This window comes from Mytilus californianus, unplaced genomic scaffold (genome assembly GCF_021869535.1).
Source record: "Mytilus californianus isolate M0D057914Y unplaced genomic scaffold, xbMytCali1.0.p SCAF_7, whole genome shotgun sequence".
NCBI classification, from domain to species: Eukaryota; Metazoa; Mollusca; class Bivalvia; order Mytilida; family Mytilidae; genus Mytilus; species Mytilus californianus.
In genome coordinates this window covers 73,295,817-73,318,609 of record NW_026262723.1, presented here as the reverse complement: position 1 = coordinate 73,318,609, position 22,793 = coordinate 73,295,817, and the positions used below count along the sequence as shown (strand labels likewise).

Sequence of the window (22,793 nt, the reverse complement as noted above, 5' to 3'; positions counted from 1 at the left end):
TTCCTTTCTTCTCGAGAATCCAATGCAAGAAGTTTGCCTCACATGAATAAAGGAACAAGTCAGCTTGTAGAGGAATATAATTGGTACCTACAGGAATGCCGACTGTCTATTAAAACACATCCGTCATACTTTGCCTATATGTTGCCAATACAAAAAAATAAAGTGTCTCGATGTTGCCAATTTTTAATAGTTTTATAGACGTTACGGGTACAAAATATTCCCTCTAATTTTCATTGATTTATGGATAGTTACTCTTAGTTTTGGGGGGAAAGGGTAAGCTTATTATTTTGATTCATTAACCTGATGTAGTCGATTATATGTATTTTTAATCATCTTGGGGTATATTTGATATGCAGCTGTTTAGGGAACGCATAAATTAAGTTTTCTTAACAATGTTCGAATAATAGAATGAATGATAATACTTATGTTTTTTCCACCATTATGTTATAACACTGGACATCAGAACCTTCAAAATTTAATCATCCTATGCTGTAAGTAGTGACTGCTCCAATATGTTTCTCTGATAATCTCAATAATCACAAACCAATAAATAAATATAATGATCAAGTAGATTGTGTTCATATGTTGGTGATTAACTTCACGGATGTGATATAACACTTGTAAGAAATAGTAATATCACTGGTATCCAACACAGTTCACTACCAGGAGGGACACTGCAAACGTCGGGGTAAGAACTCTATTGTAGTGCCTTTTAAAGTTAATTCATTTTGTCAGAAGATCGTTTTTTATTGGTCTTTTTTTTAAGTTCAATCGTTATGTCATACATTGCATCAAGACTGTTTTTTTATGAATGATCAATCATCATTCACTTTTAAGATAGAATAAGTTAATTGTATTTTAAATCTATTAACCAAAACTATTAAAACAAATAAGAATGCATTATTGCATATTTGCTTTTTCAAATTACACATTAATTTCAATGAAAGATAAATCACTTGAAATGATACATGTTATCTTATACATTGGCAGGGGGTTTCTATGATTACTATCAATCGTCTTGTTTTTATATATGCTTTCTCGCATGTTAGTTGGCATTCGCTAAGTAAATTCCATTATCTATACTGTGCCTCGATTTCGAAGGGAAGGTGTAACTGATCTGTTTACTATTCCAGGATGGTGCCTAGAATTTGACAAACACAATGCTGGTGAAGTTGTACCGGGACTCGTTCGAAACCCCCTGGGGATTCCGTTTACAGGGTGGAAAGGATTTAAACCAACCCTTGGTACTACAGAGGGTAGGTCATTATATTTGTAGTGCATGGCTTTACCATATATAGTCGGCAGGTGAAGCTTGATACGTGGGTTAGCCCAGGTGAGAGAACACTGCCGGCTTCCGCTTCGGAGTCTGTCGTTGATTATTACATCGACATTAATAAGAAAATACAACGACGTTAGCCTCTTTCTCATCCTCCCTTCCACTTCCTTGGTGCGGCAAGGGTGAGTATCATTTTCGTCCTTCTGCATGTCTAGATTTACCTGTGGTTGACAAGGGACACTACCTTTAAGTTAGTTACTTTAATGTCAACCATCATTTAACATGTAAAATCTGTTAAGTCATTATTAACATAGCATGCACGCTTTGTAATTTTTATGATCTGTAATTAGAAACCGAACATCTGGTTAAGAAGTGTGCATCTCTCTTTAAGGAGCCAGGTATTCGGGGTTCAGCGCAGGTAGTTGCCGTTTGTCCAGTACGGTCAGCTCAAATGCTGTAACAAGATCTGACATATCTATTATGTTCGTCTTTTAATATGAAATGTCGTATTTTGAATCGATTCATATGTATCGCTGGATATGTGCACCGATTTATTCAAACATATAAAGCAAAGGAGCCACCACTCAATATTTAAAAAAAAATTGCTTGGAGGAATAAGATAAGATCTTCAAAATTTGATTAGTATGTGTTTTTAATTAGGGTTTGGATGGAGGTCTATGTCTACACGCGACGTTATTACCGTACAATTAGTTTGCACAAACGTCCATTAACGTTGAAAGTTGTTGTTTTTTTAATTGAATTATTAATATAATCTTTCACAAATACTACAGATACATTAGCACTTACATTTAAATTTAAAATATCTAAAATGAATTAAAGTGGAATTAATTATTTCGGACTTAGATATCGTACTACTATAAACTCGTCAAAGAGATTCTTGGTAAATAATTAGCTGATTTGTACATGCTCCAACTACATGTCATGTAATAGTATACATAGTTCGTACAAGTATATACAAATACATGGTAACTATTCCATTTTATCAGATTTAGTCTAGGCCTTGATTTTTTTTCATATTCTTTAGCTATAATACTAAGAGTGAATTTTAACATTTTAAAATCTGTGTCTTGACGTGAGTTCGATCTTGTGTGTTTGATTATTCCATAATCTGCATTATTTCTAAATTCACTTTTGATTAAGTGGCATTGGCTTGTTTTCAAACCAAAAAAACCAACCTTCCGATTCTGACATTTTGTTACCTGGTGAAAATAAACTCAAAATCCATGAAACCCATTTCAAAGCTAAATGCAGACGTTTTTTTTAAACTTTTATTTTAATTTTTATACTTGTGTTTTGTTTAATATGAATAATTTGAAATCAACGATTGGATATTTCTCAATAAAATAGCAACTCAGTCAACGACACACACACACACATCTGACTGGAATCGAACATGCAATTTACAAAAATGTTCTTTAAATGTGCCGAGCAGCTAAATCATCCAGAAATGTTGTGAAAAGATTAAGTGAATATTTTAAATTAAGTTCTACCATCAATATCCAAAATAAAACATCAAAAATTAACTACAAATGGTTCATGTCTGTCATATTTGTTTTTTTTTTAAATTGTTTTGTTATAAATTAGGCCGTTAGTTTTCTCAATTGAAATGTTTCATATTTTTCATGTCGGGGCCTTTCATAGCGGACTATACGGTATGGGTTTTTTCTCATTGTCGAAGGTCGTACGATTGCCTATAATTGCTTACATCCACTTCATTTGAACTTGGGTGGATAGTTGTCTCATTGGCAATCATACAACATCTTATTTTCATACAACTCAAGACAATTAAAGACTGTGTTCCTTGCTTAAGACATACACATGATCATGTGGCAAGATTATCTTTATTGATATCTCAACCCTCCCAAAATCAATATCGATCAGTGGAATAACAAATGATGCATAAAAGATGTCGTTTTCCTAGAAAGAAAAATGTAAACTTTCACAGAAGGTACTCTGGTGGTTAAAAAAATGCGGAACAATCAGAGTTCTGATTAAAAGATGATAATTTCAGATTCCATATATTATATTGAAGACATATCTGAAATCTGTAATCCATTATAAACCAACATCCCAATGGTTCCCTCTCATCATCATCATGATCATCATCGATAAGAAAGTTGCATATGAAATAATTAGCTTGTACAGATCAAACGTAATTAATCAATTAGAACAGCCACAACAATGCGCAATGGTTGTGTAATTCTTTAACTGATAGCATTCAGTTTCTTCATGTTACGCCTACATCTTTTTAAGAGTTTTACCACTTTTCAAGTACTGAATATTTGTGCTACAGACATAAACTCATTAGCAGACAAATTTTTACTTTAACTACCTTTTTGATGCAGTCTATGATTAGTAAGCCAAGAATATCATGAGAACACTTTGGTGATGATTAAAAGATGACACTTAAGTTATCGCAAAACTCAAAGTAAACTCGTTCAATGTGATTCCTGCTCGACAAAATATTCCTTAATATAAGAACAATAAACCTATATTACTCTAAAAATTCATTAATTGACAGCAATAAAACAGACTTCATTAGCATATGGTCAAGTTAACTTGAGTTGCATGTATCTGCAATGCAAACTCTGTTCATGAAAAAAAATCCGATATATCGTTCAGTTTTTCACACTTGACTTCAAGCTCATTTGTCAACAGGGGCGGATCTAGAATTTTTGGAAGGGGGTGTTATTCCTGGTGTTATATCCACAGCATATACTTTTCGACAATTTATGCAGAAAAATATATATATATATATATATGTCGGAATTCCAATGGGAACCAATTGTGCCCCTCTTCTTGCCGACTTGTTTTTTTTTTTATTATTATGAGGCTGACTTCATACAGGAACTTCTTAGGAAGAAAGATAAGAAGTTAGCTATATCCTTTAACTCTACGTTCCGCTATATAGATGATGTTCTCTCACTAAATAATACAAAATTTGGTGACTATGTTGAACGAATTTATCCCATCGAACTAGAGATAAAGGATACTACAGATACAGTTAAGTCTGCCTCATATCTTGACTTACATCTAGAAATTGACAATGAGGATCGGTTGAAAACAAAACTTTACGACAAAAGAGATGATTTCAGCTTCCGAATTGTGAACTTTCCATTTCTATGTAGCAACATTCCATCAGCCCCTGCATACGGAGTATATATCTCCCAACTGATACGATATTCCCGGGCTTGTGTTTCCTATCATGATTTCCTTGATAGAGGATTGCTACTCACAAGGAAGCTATTAAACCAAGAGTTCCAAATGGGGAAGTTGAAATCATCCCTTCGTAAATTTTACGGACGCCATCACGAGTTGGTTGACCGTTATGGAATAACCGTTTCACAGATGATATCGGATATGTTCCTTATGTCGTAACTACAATACCCTCCCTTTTCACGAATGTGACTTACCGAATTAGACTATTTAACGGATTTGTAATAACATAAGCAACACGACGAGTGCCACATGTGGAGCAGGATCTGCTTACCCTTCCGGAGCACCTGATATCACCCCCAGTTTTGGGTGGGGTTCGTGTTGCTTAGTCTTTGGTTTTCTATGTTGTGTCATCTGTACTATTATTTGTCTGTTTGTCTTTTTATTTTTGGCCATGGCGTTGTCAGTTTGTTTTCGATCTATGAGTTTGACTGTCCCTCTGGTATCTTTCGTCCCTCTTTTCTATATACGCCCCCCTTCGCCCCCACCCCTGAATCCTCCACTGAGAGTTATTGACTGATGGTCATGTCTACATGGACGAGCTGACTGGTGGTACGACCTACGTGGAACTCCCGACTACTGGTTAATACAACTGTCTGTGGTCATCATTATTTTCCCTGCTACTTGGTAAGCACCATCATTCTGGTCAATTGGGTGGCATCTAAATTTTTTGTTATTAACAAGGATTGCGCTGAAGATACCTACAATTTTAAAATACTAAGACATCAATAATAGAGCTTAAGTAGCATTTGGCCATGCAAGGAATGACATTTTTTCTTTTTTAAAAACCGACTATTTTTGGCAATAAATGAAGTACCCCCTTACAGGGATCAACAAATGTTGTAAGAATTATCTATAACACCAAATGAAGAGACATGTTTTTGAATCAATAAGTATTAATATGTGTCCTGAAGCTAGCATGCACATTGGGGCGCAGGAAATTTTAGCGAAAAATTTTAAACTACTGAAAATATAGGTGAACAAATTAATTAGGCTCTACCATGAGCTGTACTGTCTGTGCTAAAATATCCCTTAGTCAATATCCCATTTTAGCGAAAACTTAGCTGGTTGTATGAAACTCACCATTCTAAAACCGTGAACAGTAATTTATGCTAGTCAATATCCCATTTTAGCGAAAACTTAGCTGGTTGAATGAAACTCACCATTCTAAAACCGTGAACAGTAATTTATGCTAGTCAATATCCCATTTTAGCGAAAACTTAGCTGGTTGAATGAAACTCACCATTCTAAAACCGTGAACAGTAATTTATGCTAGTCAATATCCCATTTTAGCGAAAACTTAGCTGGTTGAATGAAACTCACCATTCTAAAACCGTGAACAGTAATTTATGCTAGTCAATATCCTATTTTAGCGAAAACTTAGCTGGTTGAATGAAACTCACCATTCTAAAACCGTGAACAGTAATTTATGCTAGTCAATATCCCATTTTAGCGAAAACTTAGCTGGTTGAATGAAACTCACCATTCTAAAACCGTGAACAGTAATTTATGCTAGTCAATATCCCATTTTAGCGAAAACTTAGCTGGTTGAATGAAACTCACCATTCTAAAACCGTGAACAGTAATTTATGCTAGTCAATATCCTATTTTAGCGAAAACTTAGCTGGTTGAATGAAACTCACCATTCTAAAACCGTGAACAGTAATTTATGCTAGTCAATATCCCATTTAAGCGAAAACTTAGCTGGTTGAATGAAACTCATCATTCTAAAACCGTGAACAGTAACTTATGCTGGGTTAATGTATAAGTTGTTTGCATTTACAATTTGGTTAATCATGGAAACAAAGGTTGTTGAAACAAACAGAGGAAATGAAATGTGTTAGCTAACGTCACCCAGTCTGGATACTATCCTATTAAGAAGTGTCGATGAATCTGCTCTTCAATCTATGCAAGACGAATAGATGGAACAGTTCATATCGCAATGTTATGAACAATATTGTTCAAGGGTATATCATGAACCAATTACCTATGTCCATTGGTACATAAATTATAAATTGACAATTACTTAGCAAACATTTGAGTTAAGTTTTTAGAATTATAGTGCTGTATTTTTATGGACGTGGTATTTTTATATTGTGCTGTCTTGATACTATTAAAATATATTTTTGTTCAATGAATGAATTATTTTCGCTAAAAGAAACATTGATAATTTCACTTTTCACTAAAAAAAAAAATATGGCGCTAAAATTGGCTATATTTTGACACTAAACCGTCCGATTTTTTTCGCTGAAATTTTTCTATCGGCACATTGTAGGTTGTCATCATCAATTTTCATTATTACCTGGTGGAAAGATGATTTCTAAATGTTCGTGCAATCATCCGATTCGGATTTATGTCAACAGTTCCGTTTCTCATTCATGTAACTGCTATTGTCGGTAAGGACAACGGAAATATCCTACAAGCAACAACGCTCCATATCGTACCTAACTGAAACAGGATTTGTAAAAAAAAAAAAAAAAAAACATTCAAACAAAGAATACAAACAACAACGCATCACAACTTTCTTAAAAGAAAAGAAAATTGATCTAAGAGAATCAAAATTGGCAGTCAGATTAAAATTCAGATCTAGCGTTGCTCACTTATACTCGTCGAAAATCTCTTATGAACATAACGAAATCAGACATCTATATATTAATTAGAGTGGTAAAATTGAGTTCAAGACAAACGAAATGAATTTACCGAACTTTGCGAAAATAGTTCACTTTCCTCTTTTATATATAAGTTACATCTACATGTAACTTATTACTTGACAATATGAATTTTTGAAAATAACCCAATTCACTTGCACGCGATTTCGCAGGTGTCTTTCTGTTCATATTAATTATGCAACAGTGTCAACATGTTTATTTTCAAACTAAAATTTTGTCTGTAGTATAAAGAACTTCTGACAACTGGTAAGTTAAACATTACCTTGATAATCCTGGCTACTTGTCAGATACTCCCTCGTCCTCCCCCAATGAATTGCTGACTATACAGTACGATGATATTCACTGTGAAGGACAATCATCAGTCATAATATAGAATTAAAGAAATGCTGTAAACAACTTGGGTACTAATTTTGCACTATGCAGACTGCAGATTTAAGGGTCATCAGTAATTATATGTAGAAAAAAACCCATGGAAATAATTCTTTTTATGATATAAAGGTAACTGCGAATATCAACCTTTTTATATGAACATATTCAACGAGTGATTGTCGATAACATTTTCATTCAGGGGACACGTTTCAAAGGTTGAGGAGTGGCCAAAAAAATATTGAAAATAAAAAATGAAAAAAATAAAAGTGAGAGGATACTGACTTACTACTTCCAGACCACGACTTTGTTTTTCTTTTTATTCCTTCTCACTTTCAGAAGTGTGCCTACCCCCTCAACACACACTTCTCAATATACTCCTACACCACTGTTTTTATACTTAAATTAATTCTAGCGTTTTACATATTCACGGCATCTCAAATGAATGAGATTTTAGTCTTTGACAATTCAGTGTCAATGATGAAAATAATAAGCAAATCAAGATATAACAATAGAATTTTACATTCCTGCAGTATTAGCTTTAAATTTTAACAAATGGCTCTAAAATCATATTGTCCTCTTTCAAGATTACCTTTTGCTCATTTGGTCCAAAGTTATTTGCTTCTTTTGTTGACTGTTACTATATATATATTTCATACATTTGTTATATTAAAGTTTTGTCTTTGGCAATTCATAATTTTACAAATTTGCAAACTAGGTATGGAAAGTGTTACATGATTTTTTTGGGTTTTATTCTGATCGTTTAAAAACGAGTCTACATAGGCAATTCTTGCTTCTGAGGTAAAATTTCAAATTTCTTCCTGCCTGGTACTTCATGACAAAATATTTTTCACCTTCGTGGTGATGTCACATATGTACCCATGGAAACCCAGGGGTATCATAGTGTCATCGTCATTTTTAAATCATCAATGCAAGTCTGACCCAACCTTCACAGGAATAATTCATACAAGGTCCTTTACTAAAAAAATATCATTTGGTTCTGCTCCGGATAAAATTTGACCACAAGAAGCAATTGTTATTCAAGTAAATAAGTTAATTTTCTCATATCTTCTTCTTTGACATTAAAAAATCAGATTAAAAAAAAAACATCAAGCAAATTGAAAAAAAGATATACGTTAGGTCATACAAAAAATCTCTGCGAAAATTATGGATTTAACATATTTGCTTTTATAAACTGTACGAACAATATCTAAATATATTCTGTTGTGTAAACCTTGTCTGTAGTTGTTGTTCGTTAGATATTAATATTTTTGTGCTTTAAATAATTTTGTTCGTTGACGGCAAATCTTTGGTATATTTTCTGTTAAATCAATTCACCAGTTGTCTGGAAATACCCCACATATTTGTTTAATTCTCACACAACAAAAGGAAATCAAGATACAGGCTAATTGGATGTTACTTTGGCATGACGTAGCTAAATTATTGCTATGTATGCATTCACTGAATAAAAAGAAGACCATGAAAAGAAATTTTCAAAAATAAATTCATCTGAATGGGAAATAACGAATAGATCTAGTTTTATAGGGATTCACTTTTCGCGGCTAGAAAAAAAATATTTACTTAAATTAAAAAATAAATGGCCAATTGACTTATACAGCATTTAAAAGCTACAACTACATTAATATGTTCGACAAAAATAACGTAGTTATATATCGTATAGGATATCGTTAAAGGATCACAGCTAAACAAAATGAGGGATGAGATCTGTTACAGTAACAAATTTAAATTCCAATTAAATGTTAAGAACAGCCATTATCTAATAAGACATGCAGGTCATAGCATATTGCCACATATTTTCGCTTATTTTCAAGTATTTACAATAAGAATTTTGATGGGGTGCATGTTGCAACAAGTTGCCAACTGAACAGTCTGCATTATTTATTTATTTTGTTCTCTTCTGAATAGACTGTGCCCTAACTACTAGTAATGTAAGAATTGATTAGTAAAGTATTAAGCAGATCTGATCTCTCGGCACCATATGATATTACATGTCTTCTCAATAAATTCCTGATATCTTGTCTTCCTTGTCTTAATGATTATTAGTAATGAAGCTAATTCGTTATGTATAAATAAATTAGTTTATGAAGATGCATTTCTATTGTGATATGGGGGCAGTGCCCAGTTGTAGAAATGGCTCATATTAGAGTGTTTACTAGGTCTGGGAGTGAACCTATCGATATCAGGGTAAGCAGGGAATTGAGAGATATAACGGTAAGAATGTCCTCTGCATGACTTTCTGCGCTTTCAAACATACTAATTGCTTGTTTGCAATTACATGTATAACCTTGAATAATATCGCAGGTTGTCTACTCGGTATTTCGGTATTCAATTACAACGGGTTTTTTGCTCTGTTGTCATGAAATTGAAGTTCCTTCATTATATAAGTTCCAAGCGGAAGAAATACTCTGTAATACTATTTCCACTGGAACAAATTACAGTATTTACGGAATAAAGGGTATATATTTTTTTTCCCAACAAGAACAGATGTTATGATATTGTTTATCACAAAGGTTCCAGGAGAACTTCTTTTAGGTGGAACAAATATACAGTGGCACTCTAAAACCAGATGCAATTAAATCTTTTATTTAGAATTGAATAAAGTTTCAATAAATAAATAATTCTAAAAATAACAGAAGAAAGTAATATAATTTATTATTAACAATTTATCAACTATTAAATTAGTATAAAAATCAACTTGATAATCTCCACACCTGTCGTATTAAATCACGTTTAATCAACTTAAAATCCATTTAAGATATGGCAAAATGCTTATTTGTATAATGTAAAATATTGATAAATATTTACCCTAGCTGAACCCCGCGATGAACACGAGAGATAGTTTCATCACTTTCATCTTACAGCATGGCACCATGCCATGATTTTTCTAATAATAATGTTCGGTAAATCTTTAGACACCTACATTGTTTTATACAAATGTATTAGTTAATGGCTTGCACTCACATGCATCTATGTGTACACAGCAAGTGTTTTGGTAATAAGTTTTAATCATTAGAGAGTTCTTTTGCTTAAATGAACTTTTCTTATACTCTATATTCCCAAAAGAAAATTGCCTTTAACCATTTATGTCTCGTTGTTTAGTTTAAAAAGGATGACATATTGGAGTTTTCCTTAATATTCCATGAAGTAAGCAATATGTAACTTATGTCTATGAATTTTGAGTTTTCCTCCTCGCTTTTTTATGTAGCTTTGTGAAGCATTTTCACTGCTCAGTTTTTTAAGAACAACCGATTTTCAAACTGATATCAATGTTGTAATAATTGTCCTTGAGTTTTTGGCTTAAAGTTTTGAAAACTTTCCAGATGCTCGATTTTTATATAATACCTTAGTATATACTATTTGCAGAATATCGTACAATAATAACTTTAGAACTGTAGCCAATATATATGTGAATTATGTACCATCATTGGCAATCATACCATATCTCCTTATTTTATATTGACCACTATTATTTTGGTTAGTGAGCGAGAGTATGTATGGAATGATCGTTGTTTTTGTCCATTTTATTTTCGTTCGTTAGTTTTTATGGTTTATCGCCAACTCCAAAAACAAATGCCCTAATTTAGATAAAAACATTCAAAGAATCTTCACAACCAAACAGAAAACTTTATACCTCCTATTCTATATTTTTTGGTTTCTAAATAATTTGATTAGTTTTCTTAGAACATAACATTGACTTCGCATTACCTACAGGAACTGAGGTGTTCACTATTTTATTGCTGAGAAAACATAATACATAATACTGCATTAACTAATGTGCTGTTAATTTGTTAGTTCTGCAATGTACTCTTCATATCAATCAGTCTTACGTATTCAGTGCAATGTAATTCTATCAGCCAATCAATTCTTACCAGTGCAATATCATGATGTTTAATTCATTATTGTGAGTTACTACTGTATTCTTAATTATTCCATGATGATTTACTATGACATATGACTATCTATGACGAGTAAGCTCTATCAGAGAGGTGAAAGATAACAAAGTGATATTAAAATTCATAAGTCAAAAACAAACTCACAATGCCATGGCAAAACAAAAACCCGAAAAACGACGAAAAGAAAAACAACAGTACACACAACACAACATAGAAAACTAAAGACTAAGCAACACGAACCACACCAAAACCCGGGGTGATCTCAGATGCACCGGAAGGATAGGCAGATCCATATAACCAAAGTGAAACAGGTCGATTGTATTGTGTTCCAGCAAAAGGGGAAATAAAATCAATGAGGGTATAAATGAATAGACAAAAATTGTACAAGGCCAACAATACTATAGCGAATTAAACTTTTTATTAACAAATGTTGGAGCACTTTAATAAAAATGGTCATTAAGATATCTAAATATACAAAAAACGCTATCATGAATAGGGCCATCAAGAGATCTAGATGTACAATAAGCTTTATCATCAAAAGGGTAATAAAGAGATCTAAATATACAATAAGCACTATCATAAAAAGATCTAAAATATACAATAATAAAATATTTCATGATGCACTGTATCAGTGGTTCTTATTTATATATGAACATTGATTGGTTCTATTCATCATATGGATAAATATAGACATGGGATAAACGCCAAGGCGACGGCAAGCCAACATCAGAAGTGAAGTAAAATATACTCAAGGATGTCACCATGAGATATAAGACGATGGCCAGTGGATATGTTAGGACTCTAAATGGCACATCAAGACTTGTCAACAGAAACGACTAGAGAGCTGGATGAACCCCCTTTCACAAATAGACGACACTTACTAACCTGTCACTTGACTATATAAGCATATGAAGTGGTTACCCGATTTTCCAGCGTTAAAACTCCTCTAGATCAGGGTACAATGAAAAATCACACATAATAAAAATCAACCCACAGGGAACGTACTGTTTATTCAATGATGTCGGTCAACAGTTGTGAGGCAGTTGAACACAAACTTGATAATTTATATATATATATCAGAGAATGCTCGCAAGGTTAAAATACTACTATCGGCTGATGATGCATTCTTACTATCTAATATCGCGCACTCATGTATAAGAAGCAAAATATTCAAGTGCCTAACTGGATATATTTAAATTTTATAAAAAGAAATCACTCGTGCTCTAATACATTTATTTGGACTACATAGACTGCAGAGTAAATTTCATATCAAAATAGATTACTGCATGTGATGTTCACTAAGCAGCAGTACACCCGTGCTTTACTTTGTAGGATCGACATTATTATGAACCATAATTTTCTGGTTTTACAGCAACTATTACTGTAACTTTTCTCTTCAGGTATTTTCGAACAGTCCTGCGGAGGGGGAACTTCAAAGGGGAGATATTATCCTTTCCATTAACGGACGTGACTCCGAAAGTTTTACCCATAAACAGGCACAAGATACCATCAAGTTTGCCGGTGGCCAGATAGACATTAACGTACAAAGGTATGACATTCAACCACTAATTTAATAAATGAATGGGAAATACAGTATTTTGCACCCCCCCCCCCCCCCCAAAAAAAAAAAAAGAACAGTAATAATTCTGACCCTTTAGTTAGATTAAGTCTTATTCTTTCCTAATGATCAAAACAACTTTGATGGTTTCAATTTTGCGTGGTGTGCTCGTTTTGAAAGTTTCTTGTTTTCGATTTGCGACATGTCCAAAATACAAGTGGTATTTGCCTCATCCTGTTCTGCTAAGCAATCACCATTTAAAAGTAAGAAAAGAAATGGAGTTAGATTAAAGTATCCTGATGGAGGCCTTTTGGCTTTAACACGTCAAAATCCTGCTCATAGAATCGAACAGGTACAAAAGGGGGTTCAATTCATATCGCAAAAAGCATGTCCCTCTTGCTCTGAATATGATGGATATATTTCCCATGTAGGTATTATTTCTCGTGACTCCGGCCTAATTGGCAATTGTGTCATATTTCTGACATAAGTAGCAAAGAGGGCAAACAATCCCAAGTTCGGAAATCAAAAGTGACAGTGTGCTTCTTAGTGGTAAAACTTTGCATCATGGTTCAATTAAAAAAAAGTATTTGGATAAGCAGTCCTTTACGTTTGATTTAGCTTGTCAAAATGTTGATCTTTTTTCCCATTAACCCCTGCTATATAAAAATGACACATCAATATAATATTTGTAAAAATTGATATATTGCCCTGTACAAGTTTAATGATTAATATATTAATTTGATAATTTGTTCATACTGATCAAAGTTATAAACAGACATTATATCTTGAGAGTTTAACAACGTTTTAATGATGATGTTTAATAAAAGATATGATGTTATTCGAAGGTAGGTTTGAAAGTACAGAGCATCATCTGGGGATGTTGTTTGCAGACTTCAAAGTTTTTTGAAGAATTTGTCTGGGTTCGTAATACTGGCATTATAAACAATATTGTAATGATATGAAATAGATATATGAGAATAGTTTCATTCAAGAGATTATACTTCAATTTTAGCGCATTTAGTTTTTATCTATCAGAATAATCTATCTGTGACATGAAAGCCAATGAGACAAATATTCATTAGAGACATAGTTCTTTAAAAAAAATAACGTAATAACTTAATTATCTTTATCACATTACAGACCGTCTCCAGGAAGTGTTCATATTCAGCCACTACAACCGACCAGTCCGACAAGAGCACCATCAAACTTCTTTGGCGTAAGTACTTTGTTTTCAAGCATTGTAAAAGTTAACAGTAACTCATTTAATTAACATCAAAGAATAACACTTACCATCTGTTTTTTTATGTTTATGTACAAATAATACGAATACTTGTTTTATCTGTAATACCAGACTATTCTAGAACAATCAATACAGCAGATAACAACATTCAGTATTGCAGATATAATTGTAAGAGGACACCAGTAAAGGTGTTAATGTTGATGAGACAAAAACATACATGTAAAACGCACATTTGTGTCCCAGATTTATAAAGTGAACTTATAAACGAACTGTTCGGAATACCGAAACCAATGATACAAAAAACTGCTGTTGATAAAATTAATTTCAACGAAACCATAACACTGCTGATGTAAGCTATTAGGTTAATTGCAAAGACAACAATTGTGCTGTAAAGTTTAGTTAATTGTTAAAACAACAATAATAAAACCAAAACAAAACCAATGATAAAACAAAAATAAAATAATAATAATAATACAATTACCGATACTAGGGTTGTATTCAGACTGTGCTGGTATAGTAACTGAAGCTTTTTATAATCGTCATCGTGGATTTGCTTACCATTACACTGTAAATGTCTCTCTAGATGACCGGAGACTCATTTCCCTGTACGTGTCTCGTTCTTACTCATTATTTGTCGCATTACATCATAATTAACTTCCGGTTGGTACTGGACTCAACTCCATTTTTGGTGCGGTTCGTGTTGCTCAATTTATAGTTTTCTATGTGAGAGTTTGTATACTCCTGTCGGGATTTGCCACTCCTTCACAAACACCTGAGCTCAGCCTCGGTAATGGGTTTTTTTTTTATTTTGTCGCTCAATCTTTAATTTTCTGTTTATTGTTTTGTGGTCTGATATTTGTCTTTTTTTTGTTGCCCAATCTTTAATTTTCTGTTTATTGTTTTGTGGTCTGATATTTGTCTTTTTTTTTGTCGCTCAATCCTTAAATTTCTGTTTATTGTTTTGTGGTCTGATATTTGTCTTTTTTTTTGTCGCTCAATCTTTAATTTTCTGTTTATTGTTTTGTGGTCTGATATTTGTCTTTTATATACATTTTTTTCGGTAATGATGTTGTCTGTCCTTATCCCGTCTTTAGATTTTCCATTGGTCGCGTTGGACCTTCTTACCCTTTTCTCAGCATAGTTTTCCTGCTGTTTTGTGTTTACTTGACCTTGTAATTTATTGCGGGTAAGCTTATAAATCTTCTTTTGTGTTTTCTCAAAGTTGAATTAGTCGTTAAGGCACTTTATCAGTCTTTTAACGTACATATTTGACCAGATGACATAACTTGTACTGTCCTCTCGGCATTCTCGTGTTTTAAATGATACATCTTGTAAGATTATTCTATCCGACGATAATCAACAATGTATTAAATAATTCAATCCTGCAGTCACCTGTAAAAAGACATTTTTGAACAAAGTCTTAAAAGGTCTTTCCACACAAATATCAATTTACCAACACGATAAAGAGTTTGAATTAGACCTTCTTTAATCATGGTAACACAACACAACACAACACAACACACTAATGCGTTGTCAGTTTATTTTCGACTTATGAGTTTGAATGTCCCTTTGGTATCTCACGCCTCTCTTTTAAAGGGTTGGTATTAGGTATAAACAAATTTTGCTGAAGCCCGCCTCCGTGTGCGGGATTTTCTCGCTGTGTTGAAGACCCATTGGACTGTTTTCTGCTCTTTGGTCGGGTTGTTGTCTCTTTGACACATTCCCTGTTTCCATTCTCAATTTTATTTTATTTAGTCAAATTATGGCGTACATGGTAATTGCAAGGAATATATAAATGAGGATATTTTGTCTAAATGATTGTTTTACTTTTTAGAGACGAACGTCCGATACAACTCATAAGAATATGCCGCCACCACCAATTGCCGGTCACAAGCCTAGGAAAGTCACTCTGAACAAGTTTGGAGGGGGAACAACTTCATTTGGACAATCTTTTCAAAATAAAAAGACAACTAGTAATTGGCAACCTGTATCAGGTCCTGGGTCCTCTCAGGGTATGATGGGCCGCGTGCAAGATAGTTTAGACAGCGCTTTATCGCCTACTAGTCCCCCACAAGGAAATTACTATCAACAGCAACCACAGTTTCAACAGCAACCACAGTTTCAACAACAACCACAGTATCAGCAACAACAACAACAACAATATCGACCTCCACCACAACAGTATCAGCCCCCGCCTCAACAACAGTATCGACCCCCACCCCAGCAACAGTATCAACCTCCACCCCAGCAACAGTATCAACCCCCACCCCAGCAACAGTATCAACCTCCACCCCAGCAACAGTACCAACCGCCACCCCAGCAACAGTACCAACCTCCACCCCAGCAATACCAACAACAACAAGAGCCATACACACCAACATTTGAGACTGTCGGAGATTTACAACCTGATTATGTCAGGGCTGAAGATCCTGTACCCGAGGAAGAATATGAATTTGCATCTGTACGAGACAGAAAGCAACAGTTTGTAGACAAACCTGAGAAGACACCTGGTAAGTTGAAGTTATTCACTGCACTAAAGCTTGTGATAGATATTGTCAAATTTTGATTGGCTTTCAAGATATGTTGTAAATGGGTTATACATCTTTTTGGTTGAAGCGATTGGTTTAAAATAATATATATATAGTACTTTGTTTTGTTACTTACCATATGTCAAAATGTACAAACGGTCAACGGAACTCAATAATTTCATTATTTGCGCATTGCAGATTGTTAAAGAAGTTTTAAACAAATATAAAATTTGATTCCAACAACAACAAACTACCTCTGGGTTAAGCTACTTGTGATTTTTGATCGATTTTAGCTGGTCACTTCGGACAAAATGGCGAAGCAGATGACGATTACCCCCACTGTCCGGTGTGGGAAAGGCGGAAACTTTTTATGCCGAAAGGTGATGCATTTAGAGTAGTTTTCCGTCCAGCATGGTCGTTGTGTGTAGATTCATGCTATGCATAAAAATCATAATTTTGGTAATATGTAAAACATCATTTCATGTATGCTGTAGACATGCAAGTGTATTGTGTTCCTTTTATACGAACAAGAAATATTTTTTGGCATTAGTTGGAAGTAGATTTTCATTTTTTCATTACAACTGGTAGTCAAAGACGTATGACATTAGTGTAACTTGTTGTAAATATAGATTTCCTTGGCAATCTGAATATAAATTTACCAAAAAAAAACCCTTTTATAAAATCAATAACTGTACTCTCTTTAGTTTTTTTTATTATTAGCAGCCAGTCTCTGCTTTCCTTTAAATCAACGCCATGTGTTAAGATTGTACTGAGATATACCTGCTATGCTCTGTGTTAGATAGAAGTACATTTTTCATATTATATTCACTTATTAGTTACTATAGATTATGCATGCTACCTATAAATGTAAAAAAAAATCCACAAATACACTTTTAACCAGTTCAAAAGGAGATAAAAAAAGACAACAACTAAAAGAAGAATACCAAATAAAAATGATGATAAAAGCTTAAACTAAATGACATCGAAAACTATTTGTTAAGTATTTTCTTCAATAATAAACAGACTTACATAAATAATAATTGTGACAAATTACAATGTAAGAAAAAATGCACAACTGAGTCAATAGTTTGAATGAACAACAGAAATGTTGCTAAGCTTTAATATTTGTTTTATTTATCTAAACATTTGTCCACTGCAATATGTTTTAGGTAAAATCACGTCAATTTCTATATTTCATGGTATGCTTATAACACAACTCTTGTCGTATATGGTACACAAGTGTTGTAGTATATGGTATACAGCTCTTGCTCTTGCGATATATGGTTAACAACTCTTTGTGGTATATGGTAAAATCCTCGATACGACTTACCAAATTGAAAGTACATATTCCTACAAATAGAAAATTAAAATGTACACCAGACTTATTTCCCTAGCAAACTTTATAACACGGACTTTTGTAACTTTAGGAAATTGGAATTTTTCTTTTTCAATTGTTGTATGAATTCTTCATTTTCGAAATAGTCCGTGTTTTTATTTTACCAGAAAATGAACTATCTAAATAATTGTCCTAGTAAAATGAATGTCGGACATATTTAACTTACCCTGGACTCAATTTTCCTAGGAAAATTAACACTGGTCCTTCATTTTCTAGTATAAACATGGATCTCATTACCTAGGAAACTAGATCCAGGGGACACATTTTTGGTACTGGACAAAATCTTCAGTTACATATGTAGTTTGATGTTCAATCAAGTTTCTATCCATATAAAAACTGATATGTTGTGCAGTTGTATAACGAGGGAAATCTTTCATCACCTTAAACCATCTACAATATTTAAATGAATAAGATTTGAAAAGAATTCTTACTATGCAGACCACTTATATATTCCATTCAACCTCGGTTAAACTAACTACTAGCATTGTATTTGAAACCAATCTTTTTTTCAGAACTTAGACGGCAAAAGAAAAAGTTTGCACAAAGTGTAGCACAAGGTTATGAAGCGTTTGGAACGGATTATTCTAAACCGAGACCACAACAACAAGAAAAAACACGATTTCCTCGACCTGCTCCTCCGACACAGGTTCCAGTTAATAGACCTCCTCAACAACCGGAAGTAGATGAAGGTCCAAAGCCATGGACAGGTACTCTACGAAGTGAGAGTACTGGCGGAATTAAACCATGGGAAGTAGAAGATCAGGAGTATGTCATGCCTTCTCAGTTAGAAGCTATGAAACAACAGCAACGTAGTTCAAGACAACAGACACGGCAACCACAACAACAAAGGCAACCACCTGCTGTATCTCCAAAACCAAAGGGGGCCTCACAACAAATCAAGGTGCAAGTGGCGAAACCTCAACAGTCTGCACCTGCACCAGCAAGACAGATAAGCATCAGGTCGGTCAATAATGAACCAACTGAAGATGGACCTAAAGCGGTTCACTTACAATATAATTCACCCATGGGTCTTTATTCAAGAGCCAACATAGACAAGACATACCAAGCCCAAATTCAGGATGGTCAGGAGGAGTAAGTTGTGATGTGCGCATGTGGTAGAATTAGAAGTATTGCGCATGTCACCTAGCCTCCTTTTCCATTTGACAAAATAGCAATTTTACTTTGACCAATTTGATAAAATCCCTTACAAATTAGATATTTCATTTTCAAACAGTCGCAAATGTTAACACATGTTTTTCTAAAACATTTATTTTAACATTTAAATTCAAAAGAATGAGAAGAAGTAGGGCCAACTTACTATGTATTGGTTTTATCAGAGACTTGCATACTGATAGTACCCATATATATGTCTCTGATTTTACTCACACAGTTATAATCAGAAAATTTCTGAAACCTTAAACTTTGATATCAAAGAGTCTATATGGAATACAATTTTAAATATTTCCATGAAATCAAAATTCAGCGTTTCATATTGCAATTGAAGACAAAATATTCATCAGATTTTACATCAAGTACAAGTTTTAACCAAACTGTCAGATGAATATATTTGTGACTAAAACATTATACATTTTCATTTCCATAAAAGTGTTGGCTCTGATACATTTTTTTTCGGATAAATACTCCAAAATTGACAATAGATATCAAAATTTCAGTTTGAGCTACTTCAAGGCATTCGTAATTTTATCATGTTTTTAGAAATAAGCCAATGTAATTAAGACTCTTTGAACATATACCTTTTTAAAAGGAATTCAGTCATATTTGGTCCTACTTCTTCATACGAAATGGGTTATTATAAAGTAAGTGCAAAAACTATCCATTCCTCTTTATCATCCCCATACCAAGTTCAATACTATAGAATCCAAATAGTTTCCAATAAGATTTATATTCCAGACTCTATATAGCTTATTTATTGGTCTAAAGGTACTATATTTACTGAGCTTCATATTTGAACGCCTCAAACTTTTGCTTTGATTTGAATTCAGTTTGCTAAGCGATTAGCTATTCCCTTTTGAGTGACATAGAAATGGCGTTCCGCAAACACTATATAGATATGCATACATTAGTTTTAAATCGCATACAGTAACTTTAATACGGTTAGTTTTTATAATGTTAACTATGAATTAACTTAACTTTTCATCAAGTACAAATCAATACATTATTAACCCAATTGCATTTGCATTTGCATGTAAGCATTGATTAATTTTCATTACGATCATTTTTTCCCCTTACACCTATAACGCATACAGGTACACACACCATGATAGTTCCATGCATTCTCGTCAATATTTTTATTCGCAAAATTTCCGACAGTCTAACGGTCTCTGACCTGTATTAGATTTTACCTCCTGTTGTTTGCAGTACAAATGAAATAAATATTGCATTCTGCTTCTAAATATGAGTATTCGATTTTTATATTAACTTTTAAGCCAATTCTTCAAACTGATTTTAATGAACACGATGAAAGCAGATAATGTATTATTGAATTGCATTCCCAATTTATGTCCATTCAACAAAATTTTAAATTAACAATTTGTTAAATACCTAATATGCGAGAAATCGAATCAAACTTTAAAACTCAAAACAAATTGAGTACGCTATTGTGATTGTTGCAGACCGTACGATGACCTATAATTACTTATATCCACGTCAATTGAACTCTGGCGGATAGTTGTCTCATTTGCAAATATACCACATCTCCTAATTTTATCTTCAAAGTAATGGTGTCATTAAAATATGAAAATTAACATAAAAGGTACAAAGATTTGTTAAAAATATATAAATTAATAAAAAACAATATGTAAATAAATTAAAACGAAATATCATTAGTTAAAACAAAACTTCCTGAGGGTTTTCAAATAATAATTACAAATTAATAAATTGCATAAAATATTATATCTACTTACACAAATATACAGTATTATATATATATGCATACATTTATTAATGACACAACATACTAAAATGCTTTCTAATGAAAAACATAAAACATGGTTCTTCAAACAATGCTAAATTATTACAAATCTTTATTTCATTTTGGAAACGCTTCTATATTTGAGACCCAATATACATAAATGTTTTCTTAACAAAAATTGCTTTCGGCTTTGGAAAATGTAATAGTTTTCTTTTCTGAACGTAAATTGTTATTTTGATTATCATTAAAATGATTTTTTTCTGGTAAATAGAAAGGAAACATATTATTCAATGATTTAAAAAAAAAGTATCGCCTCCTGATATTCAAATAGTTTGTCCACATTTAACGAATTTAAAAGGTTAATAAATAAAGAAGATGATATTCTACTGAAAGAAACAAGGGATGAGATTTATGAATGACAACATGTGTTAGTTGAAAGTCTTTTTTATATGAAGTTTATCTTAATCATAATCATCATTCTCAACCTCACCATCATAGTCATCATCTTTGTCGTATCATCATCATAATCGTCGTCATCACCTTCGTCGTCGTCGCATCATCACCCTCCGAGAAGATATAATGATTATATATTGTGCATTTTAGGACCTCTTCTACCGTCTCTAAACCGCAGCACCAGCAGCAACAACAAAAAGATGGTGATCGCGATTGGAATCAGTCCTATGTTTATAAAATGGTGAAGGAGGAGAAAAAACGGGAGACAAAAATGTATCCGGGACAAGCTCCTGTAACAACTCAGACGTATTCATCCAAGACGTATCAGAGCGGTCAGCCTACAGTTGATGAAACCTATGGTATTTCAGACTTTTGAGTAAAAAGACGAAGAGCACTGAGCAAAGGACAAAACTAGGGAGACAATATAATAAGGGAAACGTGCAATTGACTTTCAAGCTTATCAGTTCTGTGATCATTTCGTAATTGAAAATATTTATTTATTTATAAATCATAATTTTGAACGCTTTTCATGTGTGTTGAAGAAAGGAATAGGAGTGCTTGTAAAATAGTGTACGGAAAACTTTACATTAGAAAGAAGGAAAATTGGAATTACACTTGGTTAAATTCTTAAACACCATTTTACAGATATTTTTTTTTATTTCGTTTGAGTCCCGATTTTCCTTTTTCGCTTTCGGGATTGTTAATTTTAGAATATATGTTTTAGTTAATTTATCAATGTTAATATATTTATATATTTGTGAATAAATGTGAAGATGCAAAATGGATGATACAATATCACACGGCAAAACACTTTTTGAAAAAAAACAATCCTTATAAGAGAAATGATTTGTATCAGATTTAGAATAAATCATCATTTTAAACAATCTGTTTTTTCCATCAACTTCAATATCTGTCACCAGTAGAGTATATCGTAAATTATTAGTACACTGGCGAATAAAATGAAAACAACACGTTATAAAGTGCATGCGTCCGAAGCGCTTTTCTAGATTTACCTTCATCAGGAACGCTCAAAGCCGAATATTTGAAAGCCTAGGATGTATAAGAACCGAAACAGTTGAAGAGCTTTATGATCAAAAAGGACATAAAAAAATATCCAAAATCATCTTCGGTCATATTTGCCTGAGGAAAAGAAATATGTGTCCCCAATTTAACAGAAAAGCTCCGCAAAGAGTTTGAAATAGTAAAATCATATATAGATAATAG

The 22,793-nt window shown here is 33.1% G+C and overlaps 1 protein-coding gene across 4 annotated transcripts; it reads left to right on the top strand.

The window, feature by feature from the left end:
* Positions 1–572: 572 nt before the first annotated feature.
* LOC127709246 (ataxin-2 homolog) lies at positions 573–22,453 on the top strand. Of its 4 annotated transcripts, XM_052214664.1 has the most exons (8): positions 573–688; positions 1,134–1,256; positions 12,863–13,011; positions 14,161–14,236; positions 16,095–16,770; positions 17,082–17,168; positions 18,697–19,276; positions 21,720–22,453. In XM_052214664.1, exons 2-8 carry the CDS (start codon positions 1,161–1,163, stop codon positions 21,943–21,945), a joined length of 1,890 nt encoding a protein of 629 aa, XP_052070624.1. In that variant the 5' UTR covers positions 573–688; positions 1,134–1,160; the 3' UTR covers positions 21,946–22,453. The 4 variants fall into 4 exon arrangements, with proteins under 4 accessions (XP_052070624.1, XP_052070626.1, XP_052070625.1 ...); XM_052214666.1 differs by lacking the exon at positions 573–688 and having other exon boundaries at positions 1,057–1,256; positions 18,697–19,144; XM_052214667.1 differs by lacking the exons at positions 573–688; positions 1,134–1,256 and adding an exon at positions 1,315–1,458.
* The last annotated feature ends 340 nt before the right edge of the window (positions 22,454–22,793 follow it).